This window comes from Salvia splendens, chromosome 9 (genome assembly GCF_004379255.2).
Source record: "Salvia splendens isolate huo1 chromosome 9, SspV2, whole genome shotgun sequence".
NCBI lineage: Eukaryota > Viridiplantae > Streptophyta > Magnoliopsida > Lamiales > Lamiaceae > Salvia > Salvia splendens.
This window is the reverse complement of record NC_056040.1, coordinates 5,641,275-5,663,854: the sequence shown is the minus strand read 5'-3', so window position 1 is coordinate 5,663,854 and position 22,580 is coordinate 5,641,275. Positions and strand designations below refer to the sequence as shown.

The window sequence follows — 22,580 nt, the reverse complement described above, 5'->3', positions numbered from 1 at the left end:
AATTTGATGAGTATATACTATCAGTGAATTATACGGAGTATTCAATTACTGATCTGTATTGTAAATACATATGTAAAATATTGTCTAACGGAGTAATTTATCCCCTCTAATATCCATTAGTCACAACTCACAACTAGTACTCAAATAACCTCTAGATCTTATTGACCCAGGTATCAACACCAACACCAACACACGTGAGAAAAAACACCACAACGACATTTTTCTAAACAAGTTCGATGTATTATTTTTTCCATGTAAGACCCATATCCAAACAATTATTCCATCAAATACGAGCTTGATCCGAATATTTGACCTCATCAGAGACAATCTTACACATTTCTTGTGTTTAAAGGTATGATACAACTTTCACAGCCGGAAAACCTGGAAAGCGTGCACTGGACAGATCACATCCGAGTGAGCTACCATTGTGTTCAATCTCATACGAAATGAGCCAAATGACCATCTCTAATTCTTCACAGGGCGTCTAATTTTGAGCAGATGGGAAACACCAGCCACAACATGGAGTCGACTGTTTGGAACGCCTGTTTTTGCGAGGGCATTGCCGTGTTTATCAACTAGGACAAAGCACGGTACATACTTGATGTCGTAATGGAGAAGCTGCATCAACAAAAAGCACATAAACCCATCTCTGTCAAGAAAATATATGTCTGGACGCTTTAGCTAACTTCTCAAACCACATGCATAAGCCAAAGTTAGCTCAATATGTTTTGGATATAAAAAGCAGATGCATAGAAACGAATAGAGTCTGTATTTGGAAAAGTCCACCCACATTTATCAAGTGATATATACATGTTGGTGCGTTTTGTTTCCAATAGATTATTAGTCCAAATGACATTTTTCTTGGATTAAACTCAAACCTACACGCATCAAATTCTAAAAAGATGTTGGCTTGCATTTTGAAATTTGAGTTGCTACAAGAACAAGTGCAGATTATAAGCTTCAAACAAAGTTTCATCACAATATGCAGGCATTCTACTTTTCTTCCTTTTTTGTTTTTTTTTTCAAATTTCATGAGTATGCTAGACATCATAATTCATATCAGCAATAACAGAATTCTGTAATGGCTAATAAGCGACTCATCTTTTTACTATGCATCAAGATAATGGAAAACTTACAAGAGGTAGAGAAAGAGGAGAAAAAGACAACCTCAGGTAGCCACATATCATTCTCAGCATCAGCCATAACAATGTTGAGCCAATCAGAGTTGCGGTTCTCGATTTCTGTGACAAATGGGAGCAGAGAATTACAGAGCCTACACTTGGGAGAGTAAAACTCAAGCAGCGTGGCGTCTCTGGCGGTGACTAGGGCGGCAGCGAATGCTCTTTGCTCAGCCTCTCCTTGCACTTGCCCGGATCTGCTGGTCTCTTGATTGTTGAATCCGAGATGGGTTTTAGCGGTGGAATTAATCAATTTGAAGGCAGCAGCGCCCAAATTCCTTACAGACTTGAAAACCCAAGGAGTATCGAGGGTACAGTGGGGATTGTTATTGTTCAAATTGAGGTTGCTGTTCCAGGGCCATTTTACGCAGAAAAGAGGGTGTTTTGGGGCTGGATTCATGGGAGTCGAGAGATTAAGCGTATGGTTATGGATGGATTCACTTTTTTGGGAGAATGTAGGGGTTAGGGGAAAAATCAAGAACAGCAAAGGAGATGACGTGGCGACGGCGCAGAGGTTGCTGGCGGTTGATTGAAGATTGCCTTCAAAGGTAAGCGGTGACGTTCAGCTTGAAAAGAGAAAGGAATCAAGAAAGCGAGAATGCCGTTATATCGTCTATCATAATCAATTCTTATCCCAAATAAACACACAAGGTTCACGTATATGTTAATAAAATATGCACATAATGTCAGCAATTAGTACACATGATCTCAACAGGAGAATTAGATCCTAGAGTGAGAATATGCTACCTCAGAGCTCAGATAAGAGTTTCACCAGGCTCGACGTTTCCTATTCTTTTCCCTTTCCTTTTTTTCCCTCGGCTACCACATGGGGCTTAGTTACTTATACCATTATAGCTAAATACTACTCCATCCGTCCCTCTGTAGCTGAGTCGTATTCCCTTTTGGGTTGTCCCACTGTAGCTGGGTCATTTTCTTTTTTGGCAAAAATTACTTTACTCTCTCTTACTTTACTCTCTCTTCATCTCTCCACCTTTTTCCTTTCTACTTTATTCTCCTTTTACTTAACTCATTTAAAACAATTTTTCTTAAATTCCGTGCCGAAAAGAAATGTCTCTACTACAGAGGGACGGAGGGAGTATTAATTACTCCTACACATCAATCGTAAGGCTATATACAATTCCAAATCCCTTCATTTCTAATTAATAAACTTAGTTGAGCAATATTAAGATGTGTTTCACAACCTACTAGTAATATTTATTTTCTAACTTTGTTCACAATCTTTGTCTTTTGTTTACACAAAATGCTTATAATTCATAATAGAACTTAGATCAGTTAAAGACTACCACAAGATACACTTTGTAAAATCTATCTGTCACGGCTTAGCCAAAACAAAGGTTAACAATTAAGCATTTCAATTTTCAGCATGCTTTTACATAAATTCAGAAACATACTGATTCTGAAAATTCACTCCAATCATCTCCGAAGTCGAAAATCAACAAAACCACTGGCAAAGGAAAGCCATGGATTTTTAGTTTTAGGGATTTATTTTAGGCATGAAATTCCTATCTGGGTTTAGAATTTATAACCATTCTTCCCAAACCTACCAGAACATAGTGGTCGTTTTAGGAAATTCATAATAAATTAATTTGAACTCGGTTTAAGTTAAATTTTGGTGACAAAGAAGAAGACTCCGAACTCTGTTTATGTTCAATTATGCATCATTTCTTTGTATCCAGAAAATGTTCTACAACATAGTACAATATAACTCAGTAAGACAACTTGAATCACAATCCCAACAATCTAAAAGTTTGAATTTTTGATCCATATTAAAATTCAACACTAAACATGTCCTAGTTCCTATCATTTTCATCAATAATAGCGTTTAAAAAACAGCCCCTAATAATTGATAATATGATGACAGAATTTAGGGAAATTCAAATAGCTTTCATGATTTGGGAAATCTAGTACCAGCAACATAAACCTAAGGCCAAAGCCAATATTCCATTTAGAATCTGTAAAAACAACACATTTATATCAACACCACACAATCAAACCAGATTACTTATAAAGTTATTAAGACACAGTAATCAGTTTCCCTGTTAAATAAAATATAATTACTAAATTAGTACTCCGTATATGATTACTCATCATCATCATCATCAACCACACATAGTAAATTTGGCATCCCTACCCTATTTATAATCATGTTCTTCAATTTCCTTCTGGTAAGTCTTCGGCACCTTTGATAACAATGGAAATTAGCTCAAAACAAGAACCTAGTCAAATCTTTGCAAATTCCACAAAAGGAGGCACCCATCATGCATTTCTCGCTCAGAGTTTCTTCATTTTAGATCAACCCAACCAGAATTACTACAGAAACTCATAGAGAGGTGTAAAAAGAAGAATCTGACCTTCAATTTCCAAAATTTCGAAGTTAGGTGTTTGGAATTTGAACTTGACACTCCGAAATTAGAGCACGGGAAGGAGGCATTTGGGCCGAGGCGTCGATGGAGTGGGTTGCGGGCCACGTCTACAGCGTTGGGCGGCGACGGCGACGGCGGCGGTGGAACGACGGTGTGGAGAGACTCTGTATGCCGTGAATCGAGGTAGAATAAGTAGGATTTTTAATTTTTTAAATGTACTTATTCAAATACTCCGTATTTGCTAAAAAGTAAAAAAAAAGTTAAATGAAACTTAATTGCAAATTGCAAAGCTACTGATAAAATTAAACATATATTTAAGGGAGGAAATTCAGCCCTTCCCTTATAAAATTACTAAATTACTCTCTATTTGTTAATAGTAATTAATTTTTTAATCTAATTTTAATATTAGTTCAGATATTGAAATTCTACAAATTTAAGTTGAATAGTAATATTTAAATCCTAGTTCAAACTTGCCAATTTTCTTATTTACAATCTAAATTAATTTTTGGATGTTACATTTACAATATCAAATATAGAAAGATTTTGGAGAATATATAATGCTAATGCTATAGAAAGAGTAAGATATAAAGATTTTGGTGAATATCAAAGAAAGATTGAGAATGAGATGGAGTACATAATTGTACTATATATATATTGCCACGTAAACGGATGCAAACCTATTTATATTCCCCGTTCTTTATTCCTGTTTTCTATTCCGCTTCTTCTCCCGTCTCTCTCTTCGCCGTTGGCCATCGTTTCCTCTCCACACTACTGTGTCTCAGACAAAAATCTTCATTTGTTGAATCAGAGCATTTTTATAGTTTTTTGTTTGGTCTGTTGGCATCAACAGATTCCAGTTTATTACACGAATTTTGCTATAATGGGGAGCTCGGCAACCAGTAAAGTATACGTCAATGTCATCGATGACGTCATCAGCAAGGTCCGCGACGAGTTTATCAACAACGGTGGCCCTGGCGACGGCATACTCGATGAACTCCAAAGGGTAATAAATTTCCCCAATTTTATTTCATTGTTTGTTTCTTTTCAATTCTAGGGTTTTGGGAATAACTGGTTTGACGCACTTTTGTGGCGTATCTGTACTGTTGTTTAACTTACGATTGAGATTGATGATGGAGGGTTTGTGTTTTGTAAACTATTGGATCTGTAGTTGGATTTAACCGTTGATGAGTTTAAGTTGGAATATACAGTTATGGGAGCTGAAGATGATGCATGCTGGAGCAATTATGGGCCCGATTGACAGGTCATCCACGCAAAAGGGGGCTGGTGGTGGTTCTATCACACCTAATCCTGTACATGACCTCAACGTACCGTATGAAGGCACTGAGGAGTATGAAACCCCTACTGCTGATTTACTCTTTCCTCCGGTGAGGTCTCAGTCTTTGTGTTGAATTCTCAGTGATTGAACTTGAAAGTGGAGTGTTGAATTATCTGTGATTGAATTTTGGGTTTCTGGGGTTGTGCAGACTCCACTGCAAACTCCTATGCAGACACCACTGCCTGGAACTGCACAGACGCCACTGCCTGGAATGGCTCATACACCATTGCCTGGAGCAGCTCAGACTCCTCTTCCTGGAAATGATAGCAATCCGTTCTATAATATTCCCACTGGCGGCACCCCAATCACCCCTAATGATTATGCGTCTCCCAATGAAAATAGTGGTGTTCCTGATGTTCGAGGTGGACTAGGAAGACCTAGCCAATTCATGGTATTATTACTTCCTGGACTCATCTTTTGTTCGACTTCATTTTGTAGTAATATTGACTGGAGTATTTTGTTTCTGGAATCTCATTCACCATGTCATGTGGTATATGTACTAGTTTCTCACTCTGGCTTTAGAATATGTTCATTGTAGGATGCTATAGGATGCTACGACAGTGGGTCTCTGTAGTCTCTTTTTCTGTTGGCTGTATGGTAGAGCTGATACTTACTTTCTAACCTGCAGCCTCCGCAATCCCCTTGGTTAAATCAGAGGCCTCATCTTGATGTGAATGTCGGTGAGTAAAATGTTATAACCTCGTATATAAACAAGCTTTACTTAACAATACCTATGTTGGAATGCAGCATAAGGGTTGTGTATATAAATATGTATGCTGGTTAGAAGGCATCACTATAATTTATTGTTAATCTAATTAATATTTCCTTTTCTTTTTACAGCTTACAATGAAGGTCGGAAAGAAGGTGAGATGGGGGCGCCTCATCAGCCATCAACTCAGGTTGTTGTCATTTGTCGTGTTTCAGTTTTATTAAGTTTCTTTGGAGAAGGACACTACTGTTTATGCTTACCTCAAATTTAATTGGGTTTCTGATTTTTAACTCTATAATTGTAAAAGCTAATTATTAGTGCTTATTAGCAGGTTAGATTTGCTTAGAATCAATCAGAAAGAACCACATTATTCTTGATTCTGTTAGATGAAATGCAGATAGACAGGAGTAATTTGACTCTGCTATAATGGGGGATAAAGATTGTTGCTAATATCTTGTAACTTTGTAATCAAGTTGGTTCAGTGATTTTGTTGTCCTCTGGTATTTAAATGTGTTAAATTGGGCAACACATTTTATTTCCAATCTAGACAAAGGTCGAATTTCTTTAAGGGACCTTAACCCTGGCAAAGTTGACATAACTTTACAATTACTATGCTTGAAGTATTCAGATAATTGGAATTAATGATGTCACTATGTCAGTTGTTAAGAATAATACTCCCTCCGTTCACCAAAGAATGTCCCATTTTGTCATTTTCGTCCGTCCACCAATAAATGTAACATTTGCTTTTTTACTACTTTTGGTAATGGACCCCACATTTCACTAACTTTATTTCACTATAAAATTAATATATAAAAATAGGACCCATCTTCCACTAACTTTTTCCACTCGCTTTCTACTACATTCTAAAAACCTGACCCCGGTCAAATTGGCCTTGTATTGGTGGACGGAGGGAGTAATACCTATCGACAACTACTAAAACTACATGGCTAGTACTGCCTACCTTTGATAACTTTTTCAGATAAAACTCATATGCGCTCAAGTTTTATTCTCGGCCTCAAGGCTTGATTTTGTAAATTGGGGTTTTGCTTCCTTGCTCCACCATTCCTAGTGTCCTAGAAAATTATCGTTTTTAAAAATAATAAACAGCAATCTTCTAATTTCTTTTTGGTTTACTTAAGACTGAATTACTTTTAGCTTTATACCATTCTGTTTAGTGATTTCAAAAATTGAAATTCCTCTATTAATCTATTACATTTAGCTTTATACCAAGTCCCTTTTTTGGGGAAAAAATTTCCATGCAAATTGAGTATATTGTTCATTTTATTTTTCTGAAAGGAATTATTAAACAGCTTCGCAGCAATTTCTTCCAGTATATTTTAATAAAACTGAGAAAAGAACATAGTACTACTTAGTTACAGGTCTTACCTCAACTTCTGCCTAATTCACTTTTTGCTTCTGGAATATTTGAATTATTATGTTGCAAACTTACAAAAGCTCTCATTGTGCCTGATAAAAGCCGACCTTGTAAAAAATAACAAATCAGAGACGAACCATATTTTTTCTGTTTTTTGCTAAAGAAAAGAATGGTCAGGACTTGTTTTTCTCTGTTTCTGTGCAGCATATTTCTTTTTATTAAATCTTGATTGCATTTTCAGTTGGTAAGAAACATAATTATGGACATAAATACAGGATTTCTTCTTAGCTAATGGAAAGCGGAAACGTGATGGTTATCATCCGGGATACATTTCACAACAAGATGGAGCGTCAGATAGTCTATCAGATGAATCAAAGGTATATTTTATATGTATCCCTTGATTTGCTTTATTCCCGTGAAAGACAGAGACTTTCTTAAAAAATTGATGAGCTTAGTTGATGTATTTCCATTGTGTAACAATTGTCTTAATAATTCAGTCTATTATCTGGTCTTGTCTCGTATGAGTACATAAGTTACATAAATTCCAGATATAGTGTAGAAAATTACAGACTGAGTAAAGACACCAGAATTTTTCAGTTGCACAAGGTTGCTACTGGTCTACATGTTTTTTTTGTTTTTATTCTGAAAATAATTGCCTTTGAGATTCTATTTAAAAGGCCATGTGAGGAAGCAGATCACCCTCTGGTAACTCAGATTAAGTTATTCTTCAACAATTTAGCCTATCAATCTTTTTGTTTCTTTACTACCCTCAGTATTTTTTAATTGAAATTTGGCAGGTGACTGAAAGAGGTATTCACCAAATACTCGGTCAAGAGGGGAAGATATCTGTTAGGATTACTCAGTTGGATGGCCCTGTGCCGAATCCATATGATGATGTGCTTTCTACACCCAATGTGAGTTTATCTCCTTGATATTTGGCAATATGAAAAATGTCACGTAGCAGTAGGAGGGGATGCATTTGATGTCTTGATCACCCGGTGGTGATTCCAAGTCAAAATGCTAATTTGATGTTGTATGATCCTGGGGACTGCATTGGTTTATTCTTCTCAGTAGTCAATATAACAACAACATCATTCTGTCACACTATACCCGTATTCTATCAACCGTTATTTTAAGTTGTAACTGAAATTCTGGCCATGGCTGTTTAATTTATAATCTTGTAAGTGGTTAAAAAGCTAGATATTGATGTGTAGAGCTTATCTTGTTGTCTTCAAAGGTTTAACTTTTGTATGTCAGTCATGCTATTAGTGTGCTACATGTTACTCACTTTTAAAAAATGTTAAGTTCTTACTGCTGTTACTGTTAAATTCTCTAAATTCTGTCCCACATCGACTTGGTGAAGATCCCATCTAATCTATATAAGTGTGGATAACCCTCCCCCTTATGACCCATTTTAAGGGGTGAGTGGCCCATTTCTAATATGGTATCAGAGCGGGCCCAAGTCGATGATGGTTTTCTCTTTATCTCTTATCTACCTCACGAGTGGATGACCGATGTCCTTTCCGGCCCACATCGATGATGGTTTCTCTTGCATTGCCTACCCACGTGATGGAAGACCGATGTCCTTTCCGGCCCACACGTGAGGGGGCGTGTTAAATTCTCTAAATTCTGTCCCACATCGACTTGGTGAAGATCCCATCTAATCTATATAAGTGTGGGCCTTTTAAGGGGTGAGTGGCCTTATCAATTTCAAAAAAATGGAGTCAAAAAGAGTTACTACCATCATGATGGCTATTTATGTTGGACTAATTTGCATGTCTTTGCTTTCAAGTTCTGTATTCGCAGAGACACGGGATAAAGTAACAAAGATTCTTCAAGGACCATGCTCAAAGTATCCAGATTGCAACGAACATTGTATTAAAACAGGATATGCAAAATATGGAGGAAAATGTGTTCCACTTGTTTTTGGAAAAAAAGATCTTGTTTGTGTTTTTTAGTGCCAAATTAGATATTGTTATGCTGATAAAATAATTTTTATAACATCTTTCCCTTGGATCTGCAAAAAAAAATGATAGAAATCCATGGGTTCCATCCTAAAACCAATTGGTGATAGGAGGAGTGGCCCATGAGATTTATATACTAGTTTCAGTTTTCTTTTAACACCGATGTGGGACAGTTATATGTTATTTTTCTAGTTTTAATTGCCAACACCCTCCCTCAAACCCTTCAAGGTGGTGAACTTGGAGGGGTTGGACTTTTTTCTGATCGATTGGACAACTGGCCCATTTTTTGTTTTCTGATCGGTTGGACCACTGGCCCAAATTTTAAGCCCAAATATACTATTGGGTCAGTCATTTTTTCTGTTTTTTAGCCCAGATATACTGCTGGGTCAGTTAAATTTGACCCACAGTCGGCGACCCGCTCTGATACCACGATAGAAATCCATGGGTTCCATCCTAAAACCAATTTGTTTTAGGATAGAACCCATGGATTTCTATCAGTTACTTCTATTGTTTTCATGTATCAACAAATGAACAAAATATTAGTAATTTATTGAATGTTGTTGCTATGGCGGTGTGCAGAGGTAAATGTTTGTATCAATGTAATTTATTAAAAATAAATGGCTCTTTTTATGCTTTATAAGTTTGTTAAGTATGAATGGATTTTTCTGTTTGAATCTCTTTGAAATGTAAGAGGACTAGATTTGTTGTTATGAATGTTATCTTAGTTATTTTACTCATACGAACTATTTGACTGGTAAATTTACCATATTTTTTTTCTCTTTTTCCCTCTTAGCACATCTTGTGCTTTTGCAATGCATCCACCAGTGCCTTGGGCATTTAATGATAAATCTGGATTTTGTATTCACCTCTAGTACTTGAAAGCGATAATGTGTTATTATGCATCAGCATAACGCTCTTGTTAGATTGGTTACCTCTCTGTTTTCTTCTAGCATTATGCTCTTGTTACTTCTTATTCCTTTTCGACTATTGGGTACAACGTAAATCCAACTGCCGTGGTTGCTTTATTCTTACCCTGATAGACATACAATTATCAAGGAGTTGTCAGTGAAGACTACAATATAGTGAACACACCTTTGCCAAAAGGTATCATTGGTTAATAAATTTGAACTGCTTATCACATCTTGTTCATTATTATTCTGGTTCTTGTTTTTTTGTTTGTTGATTTCCAATTCTGATTTAGTAATCTGCACTTCTAGAGATGCTAGCAGCAACTCCTGCCCCTGTTCACAATGACATTGGAGATGCCGACGATGATGATGAATCCTTGAACGAAGATGATGATGATGATGACCTGGACGATGTGGGTCAGGGGGAAGATGTGAACTCAGAACATTTGGTTTTATCTAAATTTGACAAGGTGCTCTGTTTTTTTCCAGCTGGTTGTTTTCATGGTTTTCCTTCGTCAGTGCTATTCTTTCTGCCTTGTTTCTATACGGTGATGCTACTCTTACCAGGACAATTACTTTTTTTAGGTGACTAGAACCAAGAGCAGGTGGAAGTGCACATTGAAGGATGGGATCATGCGCATAAATAACAAGGATATTCTGTTCAACAAGGTAGGTTTTGTCTCATGCCGCCTGATCTCCCATTTGACTAGCATGCTCGTCAAAAACTCATTGCTCAGTTTCACTTTTGATAGTATAATATATTTTGGTTTTTCTGTTTGTTTCACAGGCAAATGGGGAATTTGACTTTTGATATGTTGGTACTGCTGAATTCCAGATGAAAGCCAGATACTTGGAGAGTATTAGATTGAGTTGTGATCCGCAGAGTGTACATACAGTGTTTTGGCACATCTACATTTTACTTGCAGTGCCTTTCCATGGTTTTGGTGTTTATTGATAATACCAATATCATTTTTCTTATATAAACTTCATATTTTGGTATTCCCCATTTTGGAATCTGAAATTAGCCCATATGTTAGTACTGCAATATTACAATGTCTTGGCGCACTTTGAAATGAGATATCAATAATTGTCTTAGCAAGATAGTATACCAAATTAACCTAACCCGATTTTACTCGTGTAAATCTAAGTATTTCTTTTCAGTAATATTACAAATTAGTGGGAGTAAATCTCTAAATCTCAGCCTAAACACAGACGTGTTATAACAAAAATTATTCAAAAGGGAAAGTGATGTGCTAGATTCTGCTCTGCACTCTCCAAACGCAAAACGTGCCATTTGCTGCGTATGAATCTTCAGTTAGTCTGGAGAATCCTTCCATTGTTTTCTTCCTCATAAACTGTGAAACAACCACATCAATGAACAAGTTACAGATTTAGCTACTTTAAATTCATAAGAATTTCTTGAAGAAGTATTTTAAATGAAGTGAAACAGTAGATCACCTTCATGAGCATTGCTGGACGCTGGGATTGTTGGCACTGTTTGTGAAAACTTTGGTGGAATGAACATGGACTGAAGCAGCGCGGTTCAGTTGAGGACTCGCTTTATTGATTGAAGGCCTTTCTGTGTGGATTGTAGCAATGCGGTTCAGTTGAGGATTTGCTTTACCGGCTGAAGTGCCAAGTGCCATAGGAGAAGACTGGCTTGTGGGTCTTCCTGCCTTGATTGAAGCAGTGCGTTTCAGCTGAATCTCTGTTGGACTGTTTGAAGCGTCGAGGGCAGCAACTGTTTCAACCTCCGAGGAGACAGGGGCATCGGTTATCAAGCCTGCAGATGTTTCTGTTAGGTGGGAGGCCTCCTCCTGTCTGAAAAACGAAGAGACGGCCTCTTTCACCAAATCCACCACGCCTGTCTCCCCGGTGCTCTTCCTGGGACTAATGGCCTCTGTTATAGCCTGTGAGAGTGCTCTTTCATCGTCTCCAGGCTCCAGCTTGCTCAAGAAATACTCCTTCACGGAAACTCCTTTGTCGTATGTTTGAGGACTCCCGCTCGCGCATTGCTTCACGTTTCCTGCATCTTCTCTCACTAACTCCGCTTTCGCTTCCTGATACGGTTTTGCTCCAGATGCAACAGCAATGCTGGCTATTTTGCTAGCAATCTGTTGTGTTGCATCAGACACGGCCGTGCAGGCCGGTCCCAGTTTGTCAGCTACAGCGTGGCTGGTGTTTGTGATCATGCTGGCACCAGTGTGGGTTGCGTCCGACACTGCAGCGTAGGCTGGAGCCAGTTTGTCCGCGACAGCGTGAGTAGTGTTTGAGATCGTGTTGGCGTTGATGTTGTGGGTTGCGTCAGACACTGCAGTGTAGGTGTGGTGGGTTGCGTCCGACACAGCTGCGTAGGCCGGAGCCAGTTCGTTGGCTACGGTTTGAGTGGTGCTGGTGTTGTTGTTGTTCTTGTTCTTGTGGGATCCAGCAGACAGTGCACAGGCTGTAGCCAATTTTTCAACTACAGCACGAGTCTTGTCTGCGATGGGGTTCGGGCTCGCGGGTTGGTCGGTTCCTAGCATTGCAGCTTCATGGTTCATGTTTGGCGCCCGATGACTCATGGAGATGACAGGCTCCGCCCTTGGGTGTTGCCTTGCCGTCTCCTTCAGACATTCGGGCGCTGCTTCTGACTCGTACACTGGATTCAGAAAGCAGATGACGTCAGTTAAAAGTTGATGAAATCAAGATTCATTTAAAAATGGCTGATTGGTTAGGTACTTGGAGCGCCAAGATACTCGGGATCATAATCATCTTCATGATCGCAGTCATCTTCCATCGTAGCCCCCCAAGAAGGGGTGATGTGGTCGTGGTCGTGGCTGTGGTTGTAGTTAGGGACGTGGCTGTTGTTACGGTTGAGGTCATGGCTCTGGCCTTGGCTGTAGTTATGGCTGAGGCTGTGGTTGAGGCCGCGGCTGTAGTTATGGCTGAGGCTTTGGTTGAGGGCATGGCTCTGGCTGCGGCTGTAGTTATGGCTGAGGTCAGGGCTCTGGCTGTGGTCAGGGTCGTGTAAATCGAAGCCATTCCTGCGGCGGCTGCTGAGGCTGTGCCTCAACTTCTTGGCCGTGTCCCGGACCTTAGAGAGAACCGACTTTTTGCCGTCGGGGGAGGAGGCGCAGTTGCTGGGGCACACTTCGTGATCATCATGGCATGCTTTACCGCCTGGAGACAAATTTGGTGACCAGTACGCCTCTTCAACTACATTCATATTTTTTTACATTATTATGATATTCAAAGCTACTCAAATGTACTAAAATATAACAAGCCATTTTATTTTTTTTGGTGAGGGAAATAAATAAATACTGTACCTCTTAGGAGCTGGTCCCCGGTGGGGGGAGATTGAGATTGAGACTGAGATCGGGATCTAGGTGATGATTGAGGGCTGCTCTTCCTCCTCTCAAGTTGACCCATTTTTTATGTGTTTTGTTTTCTTCAAATGGAATGAGGAATAATGGAGTAATATACTCCATATAAGAAGGCGCAGCCAGCTATTTTCAAGCCTTGTTTTTAGGCTTGCTCAATGGACTATAATCTAAAACTAAATCCTGCCCTTGCCTTTTGTAATTTACAAATATGTGATTCCTTATATTTTTACTTTATTTAGCAATTTGACTTTGTCCAAATTTACAATCACTCTCTCTTACAAATTTCACATTCACAACAATAAAACCAATGTTTTTCATCCAACTTATTGGTTGAAGATTTAGGTCACCTTGATAAGAGCATCTCCAATAACCGGCGTCACCACCGCGACGCCGATTTTTCGCCGACGCCGGTTTGACGCCGAACCATTGGAACCGGCGTCGGCGAAATCGGCGTCGCCATGCCGATTCCCGCGCTGACGCCGGTTCTGACGCCGATCCTCACGGGCGCCATTGTGCGTCCCGGATCGGCGCCAAACCGGCGTCGGATTAAAATTTTTTTTTTGTTTTTCGAAAACACTATATATACGCGCGTTGAACCTCATTTTCATTCGCACCACTTGTTTTAACGAGTATTCTCTCTACCTTAGTTGAAGAGTTGTGGGCGCGGAGGATTGCAAGGCGTTAGTTTTTATGCAAATTTATGTAATTTTTTAAATGCAATTTTTTTAATTATTGTACTTTTTTTAAAAAATTAATGTACTTTTTAAATTTTAATATTATTATTCGAATTTTCCGTATTTGTCTCGTAAATTAAATTCTGTATGTTGATACGAGTGTAAATTAAATTATATAATTGTTATTAGTGATGTGGATAGGTAGCGTGAAGGCTATGTGAGGGCTATTTGATGTCCAGTTGATGTGGCAAGCTGATGTGGCAGGAGAATTGTAGTGCTGATGATGTGGCAGTGTGAAGGCTATTTGAGGGCTATTTGACGTCCTAACCTATTGGAGATGCTCTAATGAAGCAGAGCTTATATGACAATGACATGCTACATATTTTATGTGAGCACCACTTTCGTTTGACACACGTTTAACATTATTCGTTTTGATTTATATATTTAGTTTGATTCTAATAAATTAAAAGATGTCAGTGAAGTCTTTAATTTCACAAAATTCATAAAAACCAAAGCTCATTTTCTTTATAATTTCAAATAAATTAATAAAATTACAAATCGAGCTTTGATTTTTTTTATGAATTTTGTGAAATTTAAAACTTCACTAACATCTTTTAATTTATTAGAATCAAACTAAATACTCCCTCCGTCCCTCTGTGGTAGAAGCGTTTCATTTTGAGCACTCATTTGAAAAAAATGATAATAAATAGTTAAAGTGGAGAGAAAAAATAAAGTAAGAGAGAATAATATAAAGAAGAGTCTTCTCTATATTATTTTCTCACTTATTTTACTTTTTTTTCTACTTTAATTATTTATTATCATTTTTCTAAAACAAGTGCTGAAAATGAAACGCTTCAACTGCAGAGGGACATGGGAATATATAAATAAAAATGAACAAGGTTAAATGTGTGTCAAACGAAAGGAAAGGAGTGCTCAGAAAATTATCTAGCATATGCATATCATTCCTCAGATATAGTATTATTAAATTTTTAAATATAGTCGAATTTTGACTAATATAAATTGATAACGATGAGATATAAATGCATTTTTCGTTTTTATTTATAGGACTGCATAAAAGAAGTTACAGTACATTTTTAAACCCTCGGACTGCCTTTTTCTATTCTAATTTCTAACCCCTTCACCCACCGCCTCTGCCTTATCGAAACCGCGCCACCCGATGTCGTTCTCCGCGGCGGCGCATCTCCTTCCCCTCTCTTCCTCCGCCGCCTCCCGCCGCCGCCGCCCCAATGGAACCACAACCGCCGCCGCATCTTCAGGTCTCCACTCCCCTTCTTCCATTCCGCAATGCAGTCTCCCATCTCCGTCCTCCTCCCAAAACCCTAAACCTCCGAAATCTCCGCCTTTTCCTTTGACCTCTATTCTCTCACCCAAATCCATAGCTGTCTCCGCTGCATCCTGCATTCTCTTTGGCATCGCCAACCCTATCTTATCCGGCGCTGACTCTGTATTCAATTTCGGCGGCGGTGGGGGAGGAAATAGCGGCGGTGGCGGTGGGGGAGGAAACGGCGGAGGAGAAGGCGGTGGTTTCTGGAATTTCTTGTCACCCGCTGCTATCGCTAAAGACGACGATCCCCAACAGGATTGGGATTCTCATGGACTGCCTGCCAACATCGTTGTTCAGCTTAACAAGCTCAGTGGCTTCAAAAAGTACAAGGTCTCGGAGATCTTATTCTTCGACCGTAGACGCGGCTCCTCTGTTGGCACAGATGACTCCTTCTTTGAGATGGTCTCTCTTCGGCCTGGGGGCGTTTACACCAAAGCGCAGCTTCAGAAGGAGCTCGAGACGCTAGCCACTTGCGGAATGTTCGAAAAGGTCGATTTGGAGACGAAGACGAACCCGGATGGCTCAATTAACATAACTATTCCGTTCCTCGAATCGACATGGCAGTCTGCAGACAGATTCCGGTGCATCAATGTGGGACTTATGCCGCAGTCCAAGCCTATTGAGATGGATGCTGATATGACTGAGAAGGAGAGGCTCGAGTTCTACAGGAGCCAGGAGAAGGATTACAGGAGGAGGATTGATAGATCCCGGCCTTGCTTGCTGCCGATGTCTGTGCAGAGAGAAATTCTGCAGATGTTGAGGGATCAGGGAAAAGTTAGTGCGAGATTGTTGCAGAGGATTAGGGACAGGGTGCAGCAGTGGTACCATGATAATGGATATGCTTGTGCTCAAGTTGTGAATTTTGGCAATTTGAATACCAAAGAGGTGGTTTGTGAAGTGGTGGAAGGTGATATCACGCAGCTGGTGATTCAGTTCCAAGATAAGCTTGGCAATGTCTGTGAGGGGAATACTCAGTTGCCGGTGATAAAAAGAGAGTTGCCAAAGCCGGTATGCATCCATTACAATATACTGAAATCTGAATACTTGTGCTACTTTCTAGGTTACTATTATTATGGAATGGGTTATTGGGATGGCGTGTTTGCAATCTTATAAGTACTTTATGTCTGTATTTGATTATGTATGAACACTTTATCATAGTTAGGTAGTACTTGACTTTCTTGGTTTTGTACTTCTATGAGGAAATTATTAGAAGTGTGTGTGTGCGCTCAGTGCTCTTGATACTCTTTGCTGGCTCTAATTTGAATGTGGTCGAATAGTGTGATAATCCTAAGAATGGTCTGAATGGGTTTGATCTATCATGTCTGTTTCATGTGGTGTATGCATACGTTAAAGTGTGACATATGGTGTATGCATATCTGAAAGCCTTTATAAGTGATGGGTGCCCTAGGATTCATACTGTTGCATTATTTATCACAGCTCCGCCAAGGACAAGTTTTCAATATTGAGGCTGGGAAGCAAGCACTAAGGAACATAAATTCCTTAGCCCTTTTCTCGAACATCGAGGTGAACCCTCGTCAAGATGAGAAGAATGAGGGAGGTATCATTGTCGAAGTCAAACTTAAGGAACTGGAACAGAAGTCTGCAGAAGTTAGTACTGAGTGGAGTATTGTACCTGGTCGTGGGGGCCGTCCTACGCTGGTAAGTAGCTTACAAACTAAATTATAATTTAATTGGTAATCGTTGATTCCTAAGTGTTTTGGTGTCTGCTCAGGCTTCAGTGCAACCTGGAGGAACAGTTTCTTTTGAGCACCGAAACATTAATGGTTTGAATAGGTCACTTCTTGGTTCAGTGACCACCAGCAACTTCCTTAATCCCCAGGTGAGTAATGTAACTTTGCTCTTCCATAAGCTTTCTTTTTAAAATGAAGTACCATCTCTCATTTAACATTTTCAAATCTGTGTGACAGGATGATCTTGCTTTCAAGCTAGAGTATGTTCATCCTTATGTAGATGGTGTATACAATCCTCGCAACCGTACCTTCCGTGCTAGTTGCTTCAACAGTAGAAAGCTGAGTCCAGTCTTCACTGGGGGACCTGGAATAGAAGAAGTTCCCCCTATATGGGTTGACAGAGCTGGGTTGAAAGCCAACATTACGGAGGTATAGCTTTTGCTTGAGCGTGCTCGTTATATTTTTGCCTGGTCATTGGATTTAACTCAGTGTAAAACCTGAATATTCAATGTTGATTAGTCAGTACTGTGGAGATGAAAACTTGATGTATTTCTTGTAGAACTTAACAAGGCAAAGCAAGTTTACTTATGGGCTGGTGATGGAGGAAATAACAACACGTGATGAAAGCAGTCACATTTCTGCAAATGGTCAAAGGGTGTTGCCAAGTGGTGGAGTTAGTGCAGATGGGCCTCCGACGACTCTCAGCGGCACTGGAATTGATCGTATGGCTTTTCTGCAGGCCAATATCACACGTGACAACACAAGATTCCTAAATGGGGCTATAGTTGGTGATAGAAATGTGTTTCAGGTGAGAATATTCAATTCGACAGTGCTCATTATTAAAGCATCATTATTTCTATACAGAAAAATTATCACATTCTTAAAAGAAAACTAATCACATCTCAGACTTGGATTCGTTCTGAAGATTCCTTCTCATTCTAGATTTCCTCAATTCTGATGCAATATTATTTTCACTGTGCATCTTTCAAGCTGCTAACCTTCACAACGCTAGTTTATATTTTGTGACCCTTTATATCTTGATCTTAACAACGTAGAAGTTGTATGTGGAATGTGGATGCATATGAGTTAAGTCAATGAGTTTACAATTTGAATCTTTTAATCAGATGTTAACACCAGGAATTGTTGTTGACAGTGCTTTTTCATTGCATCTCTTTGTGGTTGTCTCAATACATGCAGTAGAGGTTTCCACTCTAACCTCTCCAAACTTTTGATGTTCTGCAGCTTGATCAAGGTCTTGGAATCGGTAGCAAGTTTCCATTCTTCAATCGCCATCAATTAACCCTCACCAAGTTTATCCAGTTGAAGAATGTAGAGGAAGGTGCTGGGAAGCCACCACCTCCTGTTTTAGTTCTCCATGCTCGTTATGGTGGTTGTGTTGGAGATCTACCCAGCTACGATGCATTTACTTTGGGAGGGCCTTATTCTGTCCGAGGATATAACATGGGAGAGTTGGGAGCTGCAAGAAATATAGTTGAGGTGTGATCACCTGGCTTGTTACTATAACATGCACTGGCATTCTCTTAATATGGTGCATTTATTAGGACAGTCTTGGGAGACCTGATCTCCGCCTACACAGCGGCACAGTATCTAATACTTGTTCTATTGTCTGTAGGTGGCTACTGAGCTCCGGATACCTGTGAGAAATACGCACGCTTACGTGTTTGCAGAGCATGGAAACGATCTCGGGAGTTCAAAGGATGTCAAAGGAAATCCGACAGAGGTATACAGGAGACGGGGCCAAGGATCCTCATACGGTGTTGGGGCAAAGTTAGGGCTAGTGAGAGTAGAGTATGCAGTCGATCAAAACTCTGGAAGCGGCGCTGTATTCTTCCGGTTTGGAGAGAGATTCTAAACCAGTTTTGCGCACGTCGTTCAACCAGATAAGGATTTGACATATTCTGACTCGACATTTAGTTGCTCTTTCATCGGTGTGGATTGCATTTTACAATTGGTAATAAAGTGGCTATTGAACTATGGAAATATGTTGAAGAATTTAAACCTAGTATCTATCTAGTTCTTTAGCTGCTGTCGGAGATGGCTTTGTTTCTTTCCTTGAGTGTAATGTCACTTTCAATATTTTTGAATTCTAAAATATATATGTATAATTTGAATGCCATGTTGTCGTGTATGAGAATGAGATGCATCTTTAGATGTCTTTTTGAGTTCATTTCATGCATGTTAAAGTTATTTTGTTTTGACCTAGTTTTCATCTATTTATGTTGTCCTCTCCAGCCATATGAGAAATAATATTTGCAAATTGCACTCTCAATCCCTAAAATATGCATTCATGTTTTAAAACATAGTACTACTGTGGATTACTTTCTTTCAAAAAATCGGATTAATTTATTCATAATGACATAATTTGGATGATAAAAATTGATCGGAGACTTCATACTAATTACAGTTTACAAATGGTCCATATTATCCAAGGTAAGAATTTATTCAAATTAAATCATTTATCGAATTTCATTTGTGATTTTTTTAATTCGCTGAAAACAAAATCTTTTAATTAGGAAGAATGAATTACAACCGTTAACTTCCAGGAACGTCCTCCTCAGTCCTCATCCACAGGCAAAAAGATCCCATATGAATTCAAGAACATGCATGGATTCGCTCATTCTCTCACATCTCCCTCAATTCTCAGCTTAAACCCCCTTCCCAGATCGACATCTCCGCCTTTTCTTCCCAATTTTCGGCATGGGCATAACGTCGAACACCTTGCGCGCGCACCGGAGGCCTTCCTGTGCAGTCACACCCAGCACCTCAAGAGGAAGAAGATAGGAAATTACAGAGGCTCCCCCATCAGAGCGAGTGGGAGGGAGTCTCCCTACGAGGTTCTGGGCGTGTCTCCTTCTGATTCTACCAAAGATATAAAGAGGGCTTATCGGAAACTTGCTCTTAAGTATCATCCAGATGTAAACAAGGAGGTACCTTTATGTGTTTAACGATTCTCCTGCTGTTGTTTTTTTTCTCATCATCTCTAGAGATTGGTGAAATTAAGGTGTTTTAATGTTTGTGCATTCGATTAAGCTTATTGTTTGAAGGGAGCATAAATAAGGATTTTGATAAAAAAAAATTCGAGTTTGATGTTTAAGAAACCCTAATCTGTTCCTCGTTAGGAGACAGAATAATAAAATAGACGTGAAATTGAAGATTTACCTTAACTTTTGTTGGATGAAAGCAGCATTATCTCGTATTCCTGCATCATCAGCATACTAATCCAATTGTTTATATGTTGCCTACAGGCTGGTGCTCAAGAAAAATTCATGCGGATTAAGCATGCATATAACACACTGCTGACCTCAAAATCGAGAGGTCAATATGACTCTGGCAAGCTGGGATCTGATTATTCTTATTCAGCTGGAGGATACCAGACAAGGAGTAGAGAAGCTAAAGAAGAATTCTATGGATTAGGTAAAAGACTTGCTTCAAAATCCATCCATTTTGTTTGTAGTCTAATTGTTGCATTAAATGGAAAATACTTTATAGTCTGATCAGCAGATCAAGTTGCATGATACCATCCTAATATCACTAGGAGGTCAATTGTTTACGTTCTTGCATCTGCAACTTTAGGATAAAACATCTTGAGTAATAGTAACTTCCCTTTTGTGATGTCAGCATGTTTTCCCAGTAAATGAAGCATAGTTGATCACGGATTGCGCAGGCACTTATACACATCAGTTCTCTCTCTCTCAGTATAGTCCTTCACTTGTAGTATAATTATAACTCACACTAATGGTTTTTTGTTCACAATATGATGAGTTTTCTCATTTAACTTGTAGCTATACTGCTTAAGTATCATGAAAAGCAAATGTGCAATTTATGATATTGCATTTCAATTGTTAGTAAATGCATGTCTTTTCTTTCTCTAATGAACAGTATTTGTCCTCTGAACTTGCAAGATCATTGTGAAAACTGCTGCATAAGAGTTCATATATTTTACCTAAAGCTACTATGGTTTTTATTTCTGCTATGGTATCTATAAATGAATTATGACCTCGTTCAGCAGTGCATTGCCTTTGTGGAGGAGTTGAATCCCCTTTTTTTCTGTTTATTCTTATAGTAACCCTCGATGATGCAGGTAACCTTTTCAGGGATGTCCAAATAACAATAGGTAGATGTATCCTCCTTGCGAGATCACCGTGGTCTCTAATTTCTTCACTTTCAATGTTAAATCTTCCTAAACACTTTGCATTTGCCTCTCTAGCTATTAAATTTTTATTTTTCTACAAATGCTTCAGATATTTGTCTTATTGCTGCAGGGGACTTCTTCAGAGATCTTCAGGAAGAATTTCGCAACTGGGAGTCAACTGTTGATACTCAAGGAAAGCCAAAGAGCTTGTGGGAAGAGTTGTCGGTGAGATGCTTAATTAGCAACATTTAATTTTCCCTGATTTCTTCACTCCCTCTAAATGTTTGTAGCCATTTAATTTATCAATCTGGGCAGGAAATTGGAGAAGAATTTGTTGAGTTCTTAGAGAAGGAGCTCAACATTACAGATGAAGAGGTAGTTGAAAACAATGACAAAAATTCTTCAAAGAGCCCTGATTCATATGGAACTAAGGGCGCTGCAAATGCTGGCCGGAAGGAGGCTAATAAAGGAGGCGGCAGCATCAACGACAATATATATGAGATTGAAGCAACCCTGGCCAAACTAAAAATGGAACTGGGTCTATAAGTTAGGATTGTGTTTTTGTCCTAATGCATTTGAGAATTGTGATTAGCGAATGCTATTGCTCGCCCTGGTGCAGTTGAAATATCCAGTGGGCGATTGCTATGGCTCACCCTGGTTCAGTCGGAATATCCAGTTGGCTCTACAAACACACACACACACACACAGTTGTGGTAAAGAATTCTTTTGTTTGTGGTATAACTGCACCAGATTTCTGATTTGAAGAGGTAGATGTCGAACTGTGTACCATGTGTACAGTGATTGTATTTATAGAAATGGCAATTTTTTTCTTTGGCTTTTATTCATATTTTCAAGTTCCTTTCTCTTGTTGGGGTTGAGGAGAACAATGTAAGATATAAATAATAATTTCTGCCCATCATAAAGTATTATTATTATTTTAACGATTCAACAATAAAAGTCTAGTACAATTTCATAAATATATGGAAAAAATATTGGCAGTAGATTGTTTTATAAAACCCCTTTATATCATACACCATCCGTTGTGTTAAAATAGTTGTTTGAGCGAGACACGTAGTTTAATAAAAAGTGGTTGGTCATGAGTAATAATAATATTATGATGTAAATAAGTTTCTGAAAATTGATAAGTGAATAAAATTGGTGAACTGACAAAAACAGCAAAAAAAACACACCAAAAACACCTTTTTTCTGTTTATGTAATTGGAACAGAATAAGTTTGACATCATGTTTAATTGAGATGACAGTATAAACTAAGTCACAACTTAAATCATTTTGGCACGATTTGAATGAACTCAAAACAAATCTAAAGATGCATCTCACATTTGACAATATGACATTCAAATTATACATAGCTTGTGATCCATTGCTAACTCACTCTCTAGTTGCTAATTACAACTAATTTAAGACCATAGAATCTTAGAAATCTAGTGGTCTAAAATTTGCCACGTGTACTTTTTATTTTTATTAATTATATCGAAAAAGA

General features: G+C 38.7%; 5 protein-coding genes across 9 annotated transcripts; 3 read left to right on the top strand and 2 right to left on the bottom strand.

Moving 5' to 3' along the window:
• Positions 1-218: 218 nt before the first annotated feature.
• On the bottom strand, positions 219-3,691 carry LOC121746911 (thiol:disulfide interchange protein TxlA homolog). Of its 4 annotated transcripts, XM_042140868.1 has the most exons (4): positions 3,551-3,691; positions 3,331-3,379; positions 1,168-1,744; positions 219-618 (listed from the first exon to the last, which is right to left on the bottom strand). In XM_042140868.1, the coding sequence occupies exons 3-4, from the start codon at positions 1,576-1,578 to the stop codon at positions 466-468; spliced, it is 564 nt and encodes a 187-aa protein (XP_041996802.1). In that variant the 5' UTR covers positions 1,579-1,744; positions 3,331-3,379; positions 3,551-3,691; the 3' UTR covers positions 219-465. The 4 variants fall into 4 exon arrangements, with proteins under 4 accessions (XP_041996802.1, XP_041996801.1, XP_041996803.1 ...); XM_042140867.1 differs by lacking the exon at positions 3,331-3,379 and having other exon boundaries at positions 3,551-3,689; XM_042140869.1 differs by lacking the exon at positions 3,331-3,379 and having other exon boundaries at positions 1,168-1,718; positions 3,551-3,684.
• LOC121746910 (transcription initiation factor IIA large subunit-like) lies at positions 3,617-10,853 on the top strand. The gene is made up of 12 exons (XM_042140866.1): positions 3,617-3,745; positions 4,413-4,565; positions 4,771-4,947; positions 5,047-5,289; positions 5,527-5,578; positions 5,739-5,797; positions 7,258-7,359; positions 7,780-7,896; positions 9,987-10,050; positions 10,164-10,324; positions 10,440-10,523; positions 10,642-10,853. The coding sequence occupies exons 2-12, from the start codon at positions 4,443-4,445 to the stop codon at positions 10,663-10,665; spliced, it is 1,206 nt and encodes a 401-aa protein (XP_041996800.1). The 5' UTR covers positions 3,617-3,745; positions 4,413-4,442; the 3' UTR covers positions 10,666-10,853.
• A 191-nt stretch (positions 10,854-11,044) lies between these two features.
• LOC121748185 lies at positions 11,045-13,262 on the bottom strand. Its single transcript, XM_042142409.1, has 4 exons — positions 13,160-13,262; positions 12,573-13,049; positions 11,313-12,492; positions 11,045-11,209 (listed from the first exon to the last, which is right to left on the bottom strand). The coding sequence occupies exons 1-3, from the start codon at positions 13,260-13,262 to the stop codon at positions 11,315-11,317; spliced, it is 1,758 nt and encodes a 585-aa protein (XP_041998343.1). The 3' UTR covers positions 11,045-11,209; positions 11,313-11,314.
• Positions 13,263-14,980: 1,718 nt separating this feature from the next.
• LOC121747841 (protein TOC75-3, chloroplastic-like) lies at positions 14,981-19,063 on the top strand. The gene is made up of 7 exons (XM_042141977.1): positions 14,981-16,243; positions 16,673-16,894; positions 16,968-17,075; positions 17,164-17,355; positions 17,486-17,734; positions 18,169-18,423; positions 18,560-19,063. Exons 1-7 carry the CDS (start codon positions 15,068-15,070, stop codon positions 18,797-18,799), a joined length of 2,442 nt encoding a protein of 813 aa, XP_041997911.1. The 5' UTR covers positions 14,981-15,067; the 3' UTR covers positions 18,800-19,063.
• Positions 19,064-19,213: 150 nt separating this feature from the next.
• Positions 19,214-21,920, top strand: LOC121747842 (dnaJ homolog subfamily B member 8-like). Of its 2 annotated transcripts, XM_042141978.1 has the most exons (6): positions 19,214-19,377; positions 19,461-19,874; positions 20,193-20,361; positions 21,029-21,061; positions 21,210-21,304; positions 21,395-21,920. In XM_042141978.1, the coding sequence occupies exons 2-6, from the start codon at positions 19,548-19,550 to the stop codon at positions 21,623-21,625; spliced, it is 855 nt and encodes a 284-aa protein (XP_041997912.1). In that variant the 5' UTR covers positions 19,214-19,377; positions 19,461-19,547; the 3' UTR covers positions 21,626-21,920. The 2 variants fall into 2 exon arrangements, with proteins under 2 accessions (XP_041997912.1, XP_041997913.1); XM_042141979.1 differs by lacking the exon at positions 21,029-21,061 and having other exon boundaries at positions 19,214-19,874.
• The last annotated feature ends 660 nt before the right edge of the window (positions 21,921-22,580 follow it).